The 15,466-nt window shown below is 39.4% G+C and overlaps 1 protein-coding gene across 1 annotated transcript in view; it reads right to left on the bottom strand.

Moving 5' to 3' along the window:
* The window catches only part of LOC113889342 (ankyrin repeat domain-containing protein 26-like), a 43,212-nt gene extending 35,249 nt beyond the window's left edge, over positions 1-7,963 (bottom strand). The window contains exons 1-5 of the mRNA XM_027536028.1: positions 7,940-7,963; positions 5,415-5,448; positions 4,223-4,292; positions 1,223-1,283; positions 934-1,130 (exon numbers count right to left, since the gene is read on the bottom strand). Of these exons, the coding sequence (XP_027391829.1) occupies positions 934-1,130; positions 1,223-1,253 (228 nt within the window). The 5' untranslated portion in view covers positions 1,254-1,283; positions 4,223-4,292; positions 5,415-5,448; positions 7,940-7,963. The remainder of the gene's footprint in view (positions 1-933; positions 1,131-1,222; positions 1,284-4,222; positions 4,293-5,414; positions 5,449-7,939) is intronic.
* Positions 7,964-15,466: the final 7,503 nt, after the last annotated feature.

Below are 15,466 nucleotides of genomic sequence, written 5' to 3' on the forward strand. Positions count from 1 at the left end.
CTAGCTCTGCTCAGTCCTTTGTTCTGTGAGTGAGCCTGGTGGTGTCTTAGGTTAGGGCTTTTCATGTGGTAGCTCTCCCACAGTCTGGTTTGCTAGCCCAAGTTAGTTCCCTCAGATTGCCCTCAGGGCATTCAGGCCGGGTCCTGACTCTAAGCAATGCAGCCCACGCCTCCCTGCCCAGCCCCCGCTTGCTAGTGGAGGATGCAGGCGTCTGCGCTGCTTCTCCGCTGGGGGAGTTACCGATGGGCATGTAATCTGTGGGTTTTAATTATTAATTTATTTTCCTCCTGGTTATGTTGCCCTCTGTGGTGCCAAGGCTCGCCACAGACTCAGCAGTGAGAGTGCTTCCTCGTGTTTGGAAACTTCTTGCTTTTTTAAGACTCCCTTCCCGGGATGGAGCTCCATCCCTACCTCTTTTGTCTCTCTTTTTATCTTTTATATTTTTTCCTACCTCCTTTTGAAGACAATGGGCTGCTTTTCTGGGTGCCTGATGTCCTCTGCCGGCATTCAGGAGTTGTTTTGTGGAATTTACTCAGCGTTCAAATGTTCTTTTGATGAATTTGTGGGGGAGAAAGTGGTCTCCCTGTCCTATTCCTCTGCCATCTTAGGACCGCCTCCTCTGTCTCCTCTCGTATTCATCTTATCCTTCTTAAATGAATTCTTCTCCTTCATCCCCCTCCCTGTCTTCATATTCATCTAGCTGTTTTTCCTAATTGCTTTGTAGTTTTTTTCTTTCATAATGGCATACTTAGTATGACAACATTTATAAATCTGAATCATGCAGATATATTCCTCTTATTATCACATCATTTTGTATCATGACTTTGATGTCTTCCATTTCTGCGGTGGCATCCTTTTTGTCATCATAAGGATCAAGGGGATGGTGTGTAAAAAAGTACAGGGGAAAAAAGTGTTAAAAACAAAACAACTTACCTTTGCAAGACCAAGGCCTGCTAGAGTCTTGAGTGGTTTTGGAAGAGGATCAGGCCTTGGGAAGGCAGGATGAGAGAAGCCCTGGACTCCAGGTGATGGTTTGGGAAGGGTTTCAGCCACATCTTCAATTTCACTATCAGAATTATTGTTCTCAGAGAGGGTGGTACTCTCTCGTCTCACAATGCCACATTCTGCTTCTAATACAGTGAAAACAGGGGAGAGTACATGAGAACCTCTGTCATTTCAAATCAGTGAATAACACCAGGAGGACAGTCTTCAAATAACTTACGGTTTCTCTTGGATTGCTGAAAAGCCTTCATTAGCTTTGCTAAGTTTGGTTTTGGTTCCTTCTGGAGAAGAAAATAAGAGCTTGATGAATAACAAGTATCAAGTTGAATAAAAGAATTATAACCTCCCCCATTACTATATGATCTAACACAAAGAACACAGGCTCTGGAGTCATTCAGATGTGGATTCAAATCCCAGTTCTGCCACTGACTAACCTTCTCATAGGGTAAGCATTATGACAGATGACATCAGAAACCCCAGATGTTCCTCTCCTTACCCCTAATTGACTGCTGTACAAGTACTATGACACCCACTAGATTATCTCTCTACCAAAATATTCTAGAAAAAAAATTTATCCCTGGCAGTTTAGAGTACTATTGAAAAACTAAGACATTTAAATTAATTGCTATATTTTGACATATGCTTGCATGATATCTATATGCATGAATTATCACTTGGGAAGGGAAATATGAAAGTTTAGATTTTAGTAGAACCTTATTTAGATAGGTTACAAGTGCAAACAGCATAAGCTACTTCTATTCTGTTTGTTAAACAGCTAAAGACAAATATTGTTTCAATTCGGCTCTTTCAAAGAAAAGGGAAAAAAAACTAAGAGTAAACCTGTAGGGAAATGATCATGAATGAAAGCCACAAACACACTAAACAGAAAGCCATAATCAAACATGTTCACAATAGAGGCAGAGAGAGATGGACTGAAAGAACAGACACTGAAGAAAAGTATTCTGCAAGGAAAAATTAGGTTAACAGTAAAAAAAAAAAAGGTGGGGGAGGAAAAGAAAGCAAAGAGAGAGACATTCCTAGTCAAGTACAAAATTAAGGAAAAAAAATAAGTATAATAAGGTTTGTGGAAAAACACATATATTTAAAATGCATATACAATAGATCAGTAATATATCAATATTCTTAAGGATATACTATGAACAAAGCCTCTGTTTTCAACGCTTTAATTAATATATAAATTATGCATCTATATTCTTCAAATTTTATGAAAATATCAACATACATTGTATACAAAACATATATTTAAGACAGAGGCTTTTGTTCATAATATATCCCTAGTATAACGGTCAGTATTACTCTAAAACTTTTTGTTTATAAATACTACCATATTAGAGTTGAATTTTGCCACTATAAAAAATGTCATTTGATTAGCCACACATGGTCATCTATCACTACCTGAATGTTGTAAAGTATTACTTGAGAGAGAGAAAATTGATTAAGAAATATTCCTAACTATTTACTGGGAAAAAGAACTGGTAATCAAAATTCCGAGGAGAATGTATGGCTTGAAAAGAAACATTTAATGGAACACAAGATGGGGCTAAAAAGGTCAAAAATTTTAAGCTAAAATTTTATCTCACAATTGGTGGACACTGAAAAAATACTATAACCTTTTACTTTTCATGTGTTTCTTATTTATTTCCTTTTTATGCAGGACCTCCTTCCTCAACATAACTCAACTGAACTATATTACCTGTAACATTATATAGGATACCATTTCTCTCTTCATTTATTCACATTCAAAAACTATTAACATGATTCTTACACTCGAGACCTATGCTACGTGCTCCAGGAGATGCACAATTGTTTCCTGAACTCCACTAGCTTACAGTGATACGGGGCTGTAAGATGAATACTTCAATCACAGTAATACAAAATGTCTGAAATCTGAAGTTTTAGAATGTGTCACAAGAACTTGGAGTAGGTTTTTTTAAAACTACAATAGAAAAAAAAAATCTCAAGTTGTAAGTTTTATCTTACGGTTATTAAAAGTCTCTGCTTCTATGAAGTGAAAGTTGCTCAGTCGTGTCTGACTTTTTGCAACCCCATGGACTATATGGTCCATGGAATTCTCCAGGCCAGAATACTGGAGTGGGTAGCTGTTTCCTTCTGCAGGGGATCTTCCCAACCCAGGGATTGAACCCAGATCTCCTGCATTGTAGGCAGATTCTTTACTGTCTGAGCCACAAGGGAAGCCGCTTCTATAGCTGGTTATTATTTTAGGCAAACGTGCATTCTTCAATGAGATGAAGAGTTGTGAATATACTCTTAATAGAATGCTTGAGAAAACACAGTGGAATCCCTTTATAATATGGATTTTGGAGACACAGAATTTTAATTTCTAAATCTTTATAACTTCAACTTTTATTTTAGTCTTAATGCAGAGCCAAGACAGAAACAGAGAAATTAAAAAAAAAAAAAGGCCCTCCTAACAACTCTGTTGCTGCTGCTGCTAAGTCACTTCAGTCATGTCCGACTCTGTGCGACCCCATAGACGGCAGCCCACCAGGCTCCCCCGTCCCTAGGATTCTCCAGGCAAGAACACTGGAGTGGGGCACCATTTCCTTCTCCAATGCATGAAAGTGAAAAGTGAAAGTGAAGTCACTCAGTCGTGTCCGACTCTTTGCGACCCCATGGACTGCAGCCTACCAGGCTCCTCTGTCCATGGAATTTTCCAGGCAAGAGTACTGGAGAGGGTTGCCAACGCAAGAAACCAAAATAAAGTGTCCAGGGGTGGTGGGTAGTGGTGGGGGGGCAACTAGATGATATATACTATATAGTTTTGGAACTGAAAGGCTCCAGGAAGATTCCATGATTATTAAAATAAGTAATTATATCCACTAAAGACATCATTATGAGTGTTGCAAAAGTCATGTCCTTATGGTTTAAAATTCACAGTAAGACTCTATCCTTGACCAAAATTCATATTTCCTTCACTGTGGGAAAGCTTTTCCCAATACAATTTTTCTGTCACTCTATATTTTCCAGCCCACTGTTTTCTTCATTCCACCTTCAGTATTTACCAAAGTTAAAAAAAAAAAAAAATCAACTACTCATATTTTTATAAAATAGTTTGCTCTGAAGAACTTTCTATTACAAACATAACAGTGAGATGGACACCATTGCTGAATTTAAGAGTAAACACTACATGAAACTGAATTCAGAGCATGAAAACTAACTTCACAAGAGACCACTTTACCTTGGTTTCAGAACCTAAGATGTCATCATCTGATGTAGGCCATGAATCCACACCAGGTTTGTTGGAAAACCTTTAGAGCATAAACACAATGAAAATGATGAGTTCATTTCTCTAAATGAAAAAAAAAAAAAAAGAAGCAGCAAGTGAAAGTTTGGCTATCTATGTAGTAAACGAAGTTTCTTGACATAATTAAAATTTGGCCTCTGTTTTAAAACATTTTTTGAAAGATATTTTGATGTGGACCATTTTAAAAGTCTTTATTGAATTTGTTGCCATGTTGCTTCTGTTTTATGTTTTGGCTTTTTGACCCCAAGGCATGTGGGATCTCAGCTCCTCCTACCAGAGATTGAACCCACACCACCTGCATTGGAAGGAGAAGTCTTACTAACCATCTTAACCACTGCACCCCCAGAGAAGTCTCCAAAAGAGATTTTAGTTACCTATTTCTGCTTCCATCTCTCCCAACCTAGGACATATCTAGGTAAGACTCATTCTTAGTTTCCATAGCAAAGACTGACAGCCAATATATTGGCAGAGCCTGAAAATAATATGTTTTCACCAAGTCCTAATAGCTGAACTGAAAATCTAACTGATGGACTGACGTAACTTTTGTTTGCCCAAACTGGAATAAACCTGGTGACTTAAAGCAGAAGGACATGCTGCTCCTTCTCCATTGTCTGTCCCTGGTTCAGAGCCTAGACTGTGTCCATCAAAAATGGCAGTCTTGGTCCTTCAGCAGGGAAATCACTTATGGAGAAGGCCCCATTCCTCCCCTTCACTGTAAAGGGAATACAGGAGTTCCCTGCAATGTCTAAAACTTAAAATGGATACAAGTCAAAGAAATAATTTATATGTTTCACTTATATGCTACACGGGTACTTCTCAATCTCTGCTGAGGGACAGGAGAGTGGATGTTGGAGCCAGGCAGGCCAGCTGTCAAATCACAGGTCAACTCATTTTAACCATGGAATCATGGGTCCATTCATCAACCTCCCCAAACCAGTTGCCTAATTAAGTAAAAGTAGGACACAGTTACTTTACGAAGCTGTTCTGATGACTCTAGGAGGTCACAAATGTTAAGCACATAATGCAGTCTCTAACCCAGAGCAGAACACTCAACAAACATTAGCTTCTCTTCTCTGTGTGTTCTCTTAGTAACACATACAATTTTAAAAAATCCTTCAAATCCTACCTGCTTAAAGAGTCTTCTGCAGAACTCTTAGCCGCTATTAAAGAAAAAAATAAGACACATTTTAAATCAACAAAAGAAAAATACAGACGATTAAAACCTCAAGACTGATGTTTTGTTTAAAAGTGTTCCTTTGGGACCACACCTGGAGCCCACACTAGAGGGAGCAGTGATTGTATTATATTCATGGGCCACTAATACCTAAGAACCATTGGTCTCCTTATAGTCATCAAATGTAGAACAGAAGGAAAAAAGAGAGAACTGCTATTTACAATGACCATAATCCTAACCAAACTCTAGGAGACTGACAGAAAATGATACTGCACCATTAATAGAATCAGTGCGATATGCTGTCAATAGCACGCTGAAACAGCACAGTGTTCCTGGACTTCCATTGTCTGGAGCAGTGAACAGAGGAACAGGTGTCTTGCTGGACATAACACAACTTCTCTGGCTCTTCAGTTCAGGATGAAAACGCCCTCTCACAGGGAAGCTTGGTCTACAGGCACTGAACTTCAGAGCGTGGGAAAACATAGGAAACAAAGTCTTCCTGGCCCTCTTTCCAGATGTAAGAGAAGTATGAAAGATGTAGTGATTCCAGATTTAGAAAGGATGATCTCTTGAAAGGAAGGTGGGGGAGGGCAAATGGGTGAAGGGGGTCAGCTGGGTGGTGGGGATGAGGACTAGACTTGTGGTGAGCAGGCAGTAGGGTACACACAAGCTGAACTTCTTACTGTTTTAAATATATGTGTATACGTACTAATACATGTGAAAAGTACACTCTCTTGAGACTATTTCCTTCCATTGTTCAAGGGTATCTGGACCACCTAGAGCAGGATGGTCTAAACAGTGCTCTGTTCTACTGAGGGATATCATTGTATCAATCCTGCCGATTATATGGCAAATGTTGATAGAAATCATGCTTTTTCAGCTTGGAAGGCATTTGTCATCAGATCCTAAGCTGATGAATAAGGGGAGGAAGGGAAGGATGGAAGGAGCTACAGACTCTGGTGCTGTTGGACAACATTTCACATGTGTCGTCATGATCTGATGCTGGAGGGATGACTCACATGGAGGGAGAGGGGTCCTCCAAGCTCAAGCCTGGAGGGCAGAGGCAGTGATTTTTAAATGTTTGCACCCAGTAACATCAGAACAATGCTTGGTACGTAAAAGACACTTGATAGTTATCTCTTCAGTAAACAAATGAACAAATAAATAAGAATGATTTCCTTGAAAAGTGTGTTTAGAAAACTATAGAAAGTAACCAGGGACAACTCTATTCTGCTCTGAGCATATCGAAGAACAAGACTCTATGTCATCTCTGTATCTTCTCTAACCTACAGAAGTTCTTTGATGGATGTTGTTGTTGTTCAGTCACTGAGTTGTGTCCAACTCTTTGCAACCCAATGGACTGTAGCGCACCAGGCTCTTCTGTCCATGGGATTTCCCAGGCAAGAATACTGGAGTGGGTTGCCATTTCCTTCTCCAAGGGATCTTCCCAATCCAGGGATCAAACCAGTATCTCAGGCATTGTCAGGTGGATTCTTTATTACTGAGCCACCTGGGAAGCCCCTTTCGATTAGATAGAGGTCTACTAAGTTTAAAGGGGTTCTCAGACAGCTTGTACAATGTGCTAGATGCCACATCAAGGGGGGCATAGTGGTGTTTTTGCTAATGTGAAGTGTTTGGGGTCTTTTATTAGAATCTGCAGAGTCCCAAGTTGATCTATTTGAAAATCTATTATGATAATCTTTTAAAGAATGGCAACAGAACATGTTATCCTTACAAAACTATACTATCGTGACAATCATCCAACACACAGAAGGAAACATCTGGTTCTATGAAGCCAACCTATCTCACTCTTTTGGATCTGTGAGGAATAAAGGTGGTAATAGAGACCTTGTTGGTACAATAGGCAAAATAACCGGTGGTTCTCAACTAGGCATTGCTTTTCTGATCTGTACTATTCCAAGTATCTTTCGAAAGTAATCTCTTCCTGGTACACTGCACACTGGCTCAGCATTGCAGTTCTTACTGTTTATCATTTCTTATCCTACCAGGAAGGGATTGTTGAGGTTTCCAGTTTAAACGATGGTAACTTTTTAATGAGACCTAATCACTACACAGTAACTAATAACTATTCATTCACTAAAGGCAAACTATTTGTAAAAGTTAAAGTTCCACTTTTATAAGAAGTCCAATGTGTTATAATATGATTATAGATGAAATATATATCATACTAACAAACATTTTTTCTAATTTACACAAAAATCTACTACAGGATTTTAGCGGCTGTGATTAAATACATGGAATTCTTTTCAGGACAATACTGTCTCTGATGTTAAATTACCTACAATTAACTTCTGTAACAATTCTGAATACTAGACTATTAAGAAATTAATTTAAAATAAAATACACATGCATTTTACACTACTTTTATCATAGTTGTTTCATATTGAAACTTCCTCACTCCTACTTTATCTATGGTAGAATCACCAAGAGTAATTCATTATTAGCAGATGACGTACCTGGGTTGCTTTTTTGGGTAGTAGTTTTAGCCTTTTTTCTTTATATTCAGAGATCAGTTCGCAAATGCTATGTGTTAAAAATGTGATAAATAATATTTTAACACTAATATGAAAAACAACTACAAAATATGTTAAATTCTTAGATTATTTCAGACAGACAAGGTCAGCGATAATATCAAAACTACAATTGTCCCATACATTTCAAGTTTCTAAGTTCTACAAAGTTTTGCTTAGTATGTATTTAAAGGAGAAAGAAAAGGAAGATGAAGTAGTCATGAACTGAGGGCAATATAGCTCAGTAGATTAACTAGATTTAGCTTGGCATACGAAAACTCTTTCAAACTTGCAAATCCTAGCTCTGTAACCAACTGCTCTTTGTTTCTAGAGAAGTTGCTTCTCTTGAGTTCAAAGTCTTCCTCTACACAACTGGGATCTTACTGCCTTATTTCACAAGGGATTAAGAGGATTTAATGGGATAATATATCCCCAAAATGCTTGCAGAATGGAATAATTTGTTCTTGAACTTTATTGCTGGAACTACTTTGAAATCCCCAATAAAACCAATGTCTGTTTTCTTATATGTTTAGCATTCAAGGGCTGCAGGAAACTGTTATTAATTATGGTGATCAGTTGTTCTTTGTGGTTCGTAATTTAGGGAACCTCAGCTCTTATATAATTTGTACCTAAATTTATTTATAAAATATGAACTCACTACATTAGATAACATAATTATCCCCCTTTATTGCAGCTAATCACACCAAGTGCAGAAAACTAATCACAATCAAGACCTGGCCTGGACCGCTACTCTCCATTCTCTACCTGCTCAAACTCTCAACCAGCAGATCTTTCTGACAATGATGCTTAATCTCCATGTTCATCTCCGATTCACTTGGAAGACGTTACCCTACTCTTACAATGGATCCTGGCAAGTCCTAGGCAGGGCTTACCTCTCTAAATTCCTCTCTGAACTAACTTACTTGAGATTTAAGGATTTCTGGTAAATGAGGCAGATAAATCCTTTGGAAGATTTTCATTCTTACAGGAAACAGATCCCATGAGGGGGCCAACTGTAACTATGGAATCTCAGGCAAGTTGACACCCACTACTCTGGGAAGGATGACAGGGAACCTATGACCTAAGGAAAGGTGCCCCCACAGGATAGAAGCTGCCTGCACCAAACAGACAACTCTCACTGGTCATGTAACAAGTAACAGTTAAAATTCTTTTTGGCTGCAGTTTAGTGATAACTGGCATTTTAATGTAAACACTTACATATTAAAACCACTAATAGCAGCATATTCTTCCGCAGTCCGTCCAAAGACATCTGGAGAAAAGACGTCAGCACCTCGCTGAAGGAGAAGACTGACTACATCGGTACATTCATAATTGACAGCAAGTATGAGGGCGGTTCTAAAACAACAGAGAGATGACGTCACCCTCAGGAAGTTGAGTTAACTTACAGAAACAGCTCGTTTGATATGTTTTACCAAGTTAACATCTTGCCCTTCCATGAAGAACTGACCATTTACATGCTCAAGTGTACATCCTTGTAAATTACTTCCACGGCTAAAATGAAGGGATGGAAAAGAAGCCTCCTGCCCCACTGGGATGGCACGCAGCAGCAGTTACTATTTCAAAAGTCCCTGATGAGGACTCCCCTGGTGGACCAGGGGCTATGACTCCAGGCTCCCAATGCAGGGGGCCCAGGTTCCACCCCTGGACAGGGAACCTCATCCCACATGCTGCAACTGAGAGTTCCCACAACTAAGACAGCACGCAGTCAAATAAATAAATGCTTTAAAAAATAATAACAAAGTCCTTGATGGACAAGAAACTATGCTGAGGTCACTTATCTGAGGCAGGTGAGTATTTAAAGGACGAATCCCCCGTTTCCTCCTTAGTCTGATATATTATGCTTCAAAGTCAGCTAGAGGTTGGGTTAAGCAAAGGCTATTTGCAGGCTTAAAACAAAAATATTAACAATAATGGAAATAAAAATAGTCACCGAGGCACTTAATGATGTTGACAAGCATGTGCTCTTCACTAAATGAAATGCTATATATACACACAGCCGCCTTTGAAGGATGCATTACTATTTGCCTTTTTGTACCAGGAAACTTATTTGCTGATGATAAGTACTGTGCCCAGGGTCATAACCCTAATAGGTAGGAAAGCTAGGAGTTGAACCCAGTCTGAATCTAAAGCCCATCATTTTCGTCTGTATCATCCACCTCTGACTTATCTTTGTTAAAGGAACTGTTTATCCAATTAAACCTATCATTCTTCCTTCCACCTTCATTTAAAATGAAAACATCAAAATGTACTAGAAATGAAAAAGGATAAAAACTGGTGAGCCCACAGTATCTGGGACAGTGATTACTCATCACTTTTTTGTTGCTGCTTAGTCACTAAACTGTGAAGGACTCTTCTGCAATCTAATAACATCAGTATATTTCAAAGAAAGTAACTGAAAGCAAAGAGTCATCCAAAAGACAAAATCAAGTCCTTTATGTTTAGTATGCATCTTTTAAGGAAAAATATATACGAAGTAGAGGTTAAACAATCGTTATAAAATAATTAAGAAATTCAATACTGTCATAAGGTAAACTGAAAAGCAGAATCCATATTTTATAAAGCTAATGAAACTAGTATGAAACCCCTCAGCTACTACAAGATCAACCAGAAAAAAGAATAGGTTGCATATGACATCACTCAATATTATAAAGGAATATGAATCCTGCTATATATTCCTGCTATATAGTTTTTCACGATTCCCAGTCAGAATAATTGATTTTCTACCTAACTGATGAAGTGTTGATCACAAATGAAACCTGTTATTAATTTAATCTTGATCTTAGCACCCGAGAACAGCACTAAGGTTTTTAAAAAGAAAAAGAACAACTGTACCTTTTCATCTTATCAACCGCATGTATATCTGCTTCTTTTTTTACTAAAAATTCCACCATTTGCTGTTTCCTTTCACTTATGCCAAGTAAGAGTGGTGTAAGGTCATCCTGTAAAACAGGAAAAACCATTTCTAATGTACACAGTTAACCTATTTCTAAACTGAACGGAAAATCATGCAATAGATACTCTGAACTTAAACATATAATTCAGAAAGTAAACAAAAGGGAGCCCCTTCTCCTCATCCCCTGGCGCGCCTTCTATCTCTTCAAGATGCTCCTCCTCCTGGCCTTCCCTGGGGGTCCAGGGGCTAAGACTTGAGTTCCCAAGGCAGGGGGTCCAGGTTCCATCCCTGGTCAGGGAACTAGATTCCACGTGCCGAAACTGAAGATCCCACGTGCCACAACTAGACCCAGTGCAGCCAAATACGTCTTTCAAAAAGATAACTAATAAAATGCTCCTCCTCTACCTCTTCCAAAGATGAACCACAGAGTCATTCTCTAAAACTCACTTTCAACATTTACTGGTTCCAAGGATCTTTGCTTCTATCATAGTATTTATCAGGAATATTGTAGTATTTACTTGCTCTATTACTAGTCTCAACACTCCTCCAGAGAGAATCAATCAGCTACTAAATCAACTGCATATTTTAGGAACAATGCTGAGGCAGGACTATATATATTATCTGTAGCATGCATAAGCTATCCAAGGATGACCAAGAGTAACCTCATGAGGTTTACAGACATTCCAATGGGAATATTATCCTCTACACGAACACGCAAAGAGAAAGGTTGTTTTGTGTTTTTTTTTTTCTTCCAAAAAACCAACTGTGGGCACCATGTTTTTGGCTTTCTCAGCAAAGTCTCCTGAAATTTAATCTTACTCATTCTCCTTTGCTTGTTCCTTCCCCCGCCCTTAAGTTAACCTGACAGGTCAGCTTTAGCTAGATGCTGTTTTGACACAGAACAACACCGCTTATCTTCAAAGACCTTTCTTGACGACTCTCATGTAATTACCTCCAGACCTCCAGGAGGAAGCTTCCTTAATCCCAGTGTTCTGGTCTCTGTCTTGCTTTACTGTTCTTAGTTAAAGATTACAAGGTCAGTTCAGTTCAGTTCAGTTCAGTCGCTCAGTCGTGTCTGACTCTTTGCGACCCCATGAATTGCAGCATGCCAGGCCTCCCTGTCCATCACCAACTCCCCGAGTTCACTCAGACTCACGTCCATCGAGTCAGTGATGCCATCCAGCCATCTCATCCTCTGTCGTCCCCTTCTCCTCCTGCCCCCAATCCCTCCCAGCATCAGAGTCTTTTCCAATGAGTCAACTCTTCGCATGAGGTGGCCAAAGTACTGGAGTTTCAGCTTTAGCATCATTCCTTCTAAAGAAATCCCAGGACTGATCTCCTTCAGAATGTAAGTTACCAATAAATATGCACTCAGCGTTTTCTCGAGGAGTTGCTCTTCCGTGAATTCTCCCTGCGCTCTCTCTCATAATCCTGTGTGTTTGGGAGACTCATTCAGTGTGAAACTGCCACAACCAACTTAAAATTCTAATTTGAAAAATTGAATCCCATCCTGAAGAAATTCTTTTAAAATATGAAATCAATTATAGATTAATTAGACTGTATTTAAAATCTTGAAATAGTTATCAAAATAAACTATAAAACAAGAATTGGAAACTCAAATGCTTATGGAGGGAAAGCTGGTGGCCTGAGTAAGTGAAAAAGCCAGGTGAGGCTGGCAAACCTGCGAACACACGCCCCATACAGAAGGGGAGGCCTCCACACGCAGAGCAAACGGCCTCCACACGCAGACCAAACAGTAGAATGGGCTCAAGGGGGACCAGATTGAGTTCTCCAAGAAGCCTGAAATGCAGACTTCCGCATGAGTTTGCTAAGTTTTAAATGTTGACTCAGTCTGTGGAGGTAGGTAAGCTAAACATATCCAAGGACCACATTTGCTCTGTAGCCCACTTGTGGTTTCACGTTTTGCCGTTTCCAAACAGGTGGGCATAAAGCAAATATTTGTATGTGAAAGCTTTCCTTTCTTAGTATCATGTGTTTCACAAGAAAAGTGGGTCTCAATATGTAATAAAAATTGCTGTTGACTCATAATTTTATTAAAATAAATTTAAAAAACAAGACTCAAAATTCCCACTTTAAGAATGTTTCCACTGCTTGTTAAAACTACAATCTGTTTCTAGAATTCTCCCAGATTATTAACCAAATGGATAATGAGTTCCTAAGACTGCTGAAACTAAATTATTAAAAGAATCCCCATCTGTACTAACTTCATGGGTTTTGATGTTTAAAGCTGTCGTCTTGCTTATGCCAGGGCTCAGCAAATCTAACACACACACTGCAAGAGTCTGTCCTGCTGACACCAAAAGAAGGCTCATGAGTTACTATTACTGCAGTCAGGAAAACACTGTTGGTAACAAACATCTGTTGACCTCATGACCTGGTTGATAACAGAAGGTGTAAAATTCTTAAAGGGTCAGACTCTACAGACGAAGTGACTTCGCCATGAGCAAATCTCTAAAGACTCTTGGAGTGTCACTGAATAATTAGTGGTTGGAAGAAAAAGGAGTTATATTATTCAAGCCAATAGATTTTGCCAAAAATATTCCTTTTAACTTCTCAATCACAGAGGCAGAGGAAAAAGTCTGGCTAATATTGTTGCAAAGGAGGGAGCTGATGGAAGTAGCCAGCATTGATCAAACTCCAACTCTTCTATCGATTACTTATTTTTGAGATAGGTGCACTTAGAAATTATCCTTAATCACTCCGTAGTTCTTCACCAAGGATCGTATCAGAATCTCAAGGAAATATTTCTAAATACACATGTCCAGGCTTTCCTCGATTTATTTCATCAAAATCTTCAGGGAACAGCCTAGGCTTGTAAATTTTTTTATAAACTTTCCCAAGTGATTGTGGTTTTCACCAGCACACTCTAGCTGAGAATTAGCGCAGCAAACATTCCAGTCTCATCTCTCACCCACATGGCCAGTTCCTTCTCTTACTTGAGGATTTGAAGAAAAAAGAAAAGTATAAGGTAAGAGTCATCAAAACAGAATAAATTTTCCTGGGTAAATAATGGTAGAACAGGGACTAATCAACACAAAAGGCAACCTGATCTCATTGTTTATAAACCCCTTACTTTCCATCAAGACCTTCTAGATTGAGAGCAGAGTCCAGACTCTTGTCTAACTGGCTGTTTCTGCCAGAATAGGATAATATTTCTGTTAAATATTTGTTCTTCTCTTTTTTTCCCAACTTAATCACCACCTGTTCACTGCTGATCTGATTTCTGCAAAGTCTTCCTAAAATTGGTATCTAGGCAAGTCTCCAATTCACTCAATCTCTTTCTCAAAATAACAACTATTGTCCTGAGACTGAAAAGCACCTTACCGAAATATATAAACTGAAGGGGAAAAAAAAAAAAACCAAAACCTTGGGACTTCTGTGGTGGTTCAGTGGCTGGGTCTCAGTGCTCACAGTGCAGGGGGTCTGGGTTCAATCCCTGGTCAGGGAACTAGATCCTGCATACTGAAACTAAGACCAGCACAGCCTAATAAATATTTTTAAAAAACACCTCTTCTTGGCATACCCCAACTGCCAAAACTCCAACTTGATCTGCATTTTTCACCTGCCCGCTCCTTTGCCTTTCCTTTTAGCCTCTGAAGCCTTGGGCAATGAGAGAGAAATCATTTTTATATAAATCATTTTTTCATAAAATTGGAATGTGTTAGCAGCAGCAAGATTTCTATTATGTTGTCAAATGCTTGTTTGAGTTTTAAGACAAAGTCTATTTCCAAGGCAAATTTTGCTTTACTGTGTTATTTTAGACTAATTAGAAAAAAAAATTTTTTTTTCAATAAGGGAAAAATACTTGGAAAAAGTTTTACCTTTAAAAGTGCAGTGTTATCACAAATATCTGCCATCAACACAAAAAAGAATGCTTTACTCCCTAATGCGTCTTGAGCAATATCGTGATTTAAAGTGATATCTTAGACAATCAAGTGCTTTCAAAATATTTTCACTCAGGGAAGGCTGGAGCTTCCAAACAAGGAAAACTGAGCCCACCTGTGAGAGTTGGGGAGCTCTCTCTGCAGCTCCTGCCGGGCTGCAGCCACAGGAGAAAGAGCAGGAGGGCAGCTTCACCATCATCAGCTGCCCACACTCAGCTGCAACCCCGCTGAGCGCCCCCAGGGCTGAGCGTGGGAGACCCACTTGTACCTGGAGAACCAAGTGGTCACCAGCACAAGTGAACACCCTTGCTGGGTGTTGATTCTCTGAGTATCCCTGACCTACATTCTACAATACAGATACCATCTATTTATCCTGGGTTGGAGGGCTCAGTGCTCAGGCACTGCTCCTCCCAGCCCACTTGACCCCAGAGCTCCCCCTGCTGGAAACTGGTTCTCCTTCTCCTACCCCCATCCCTCCTCCAGTAGCTGAGCCCATTCCCTGAGCCGCTGGAAGCAGCCACCATCACATCACTTCACTCCCTCAAGCCTTCATTTTTGTAGGACTGAGCGGCCGAACAATTGATGCTTTTGAACTGTGGTGCTGGAGAAGACTCTTGAGAGTCCCTGGACTGCAAGGAGATCCAACCAGTCCAT

The sequence above is a fragment of the Bos indicus x Bos taurus genome, unplaced genomic scaffold (assembly GCF_003369695.1).
Source record: "Bos indicus x Bos taurus breed Angus x Brahman F1 hybrid unplaced genomic scaffold, Bos_hybrid_MaternalHap_v2.0 tig00011798_arrow_arrow_obj, whole genome shotgun sequence".
Lineage (NCBI taxonomy): Eukaryota > Metazoa > Chordata > Mammalia > Artiodactyla > Bovidae > Bos > Bos indicus x Bos taurus.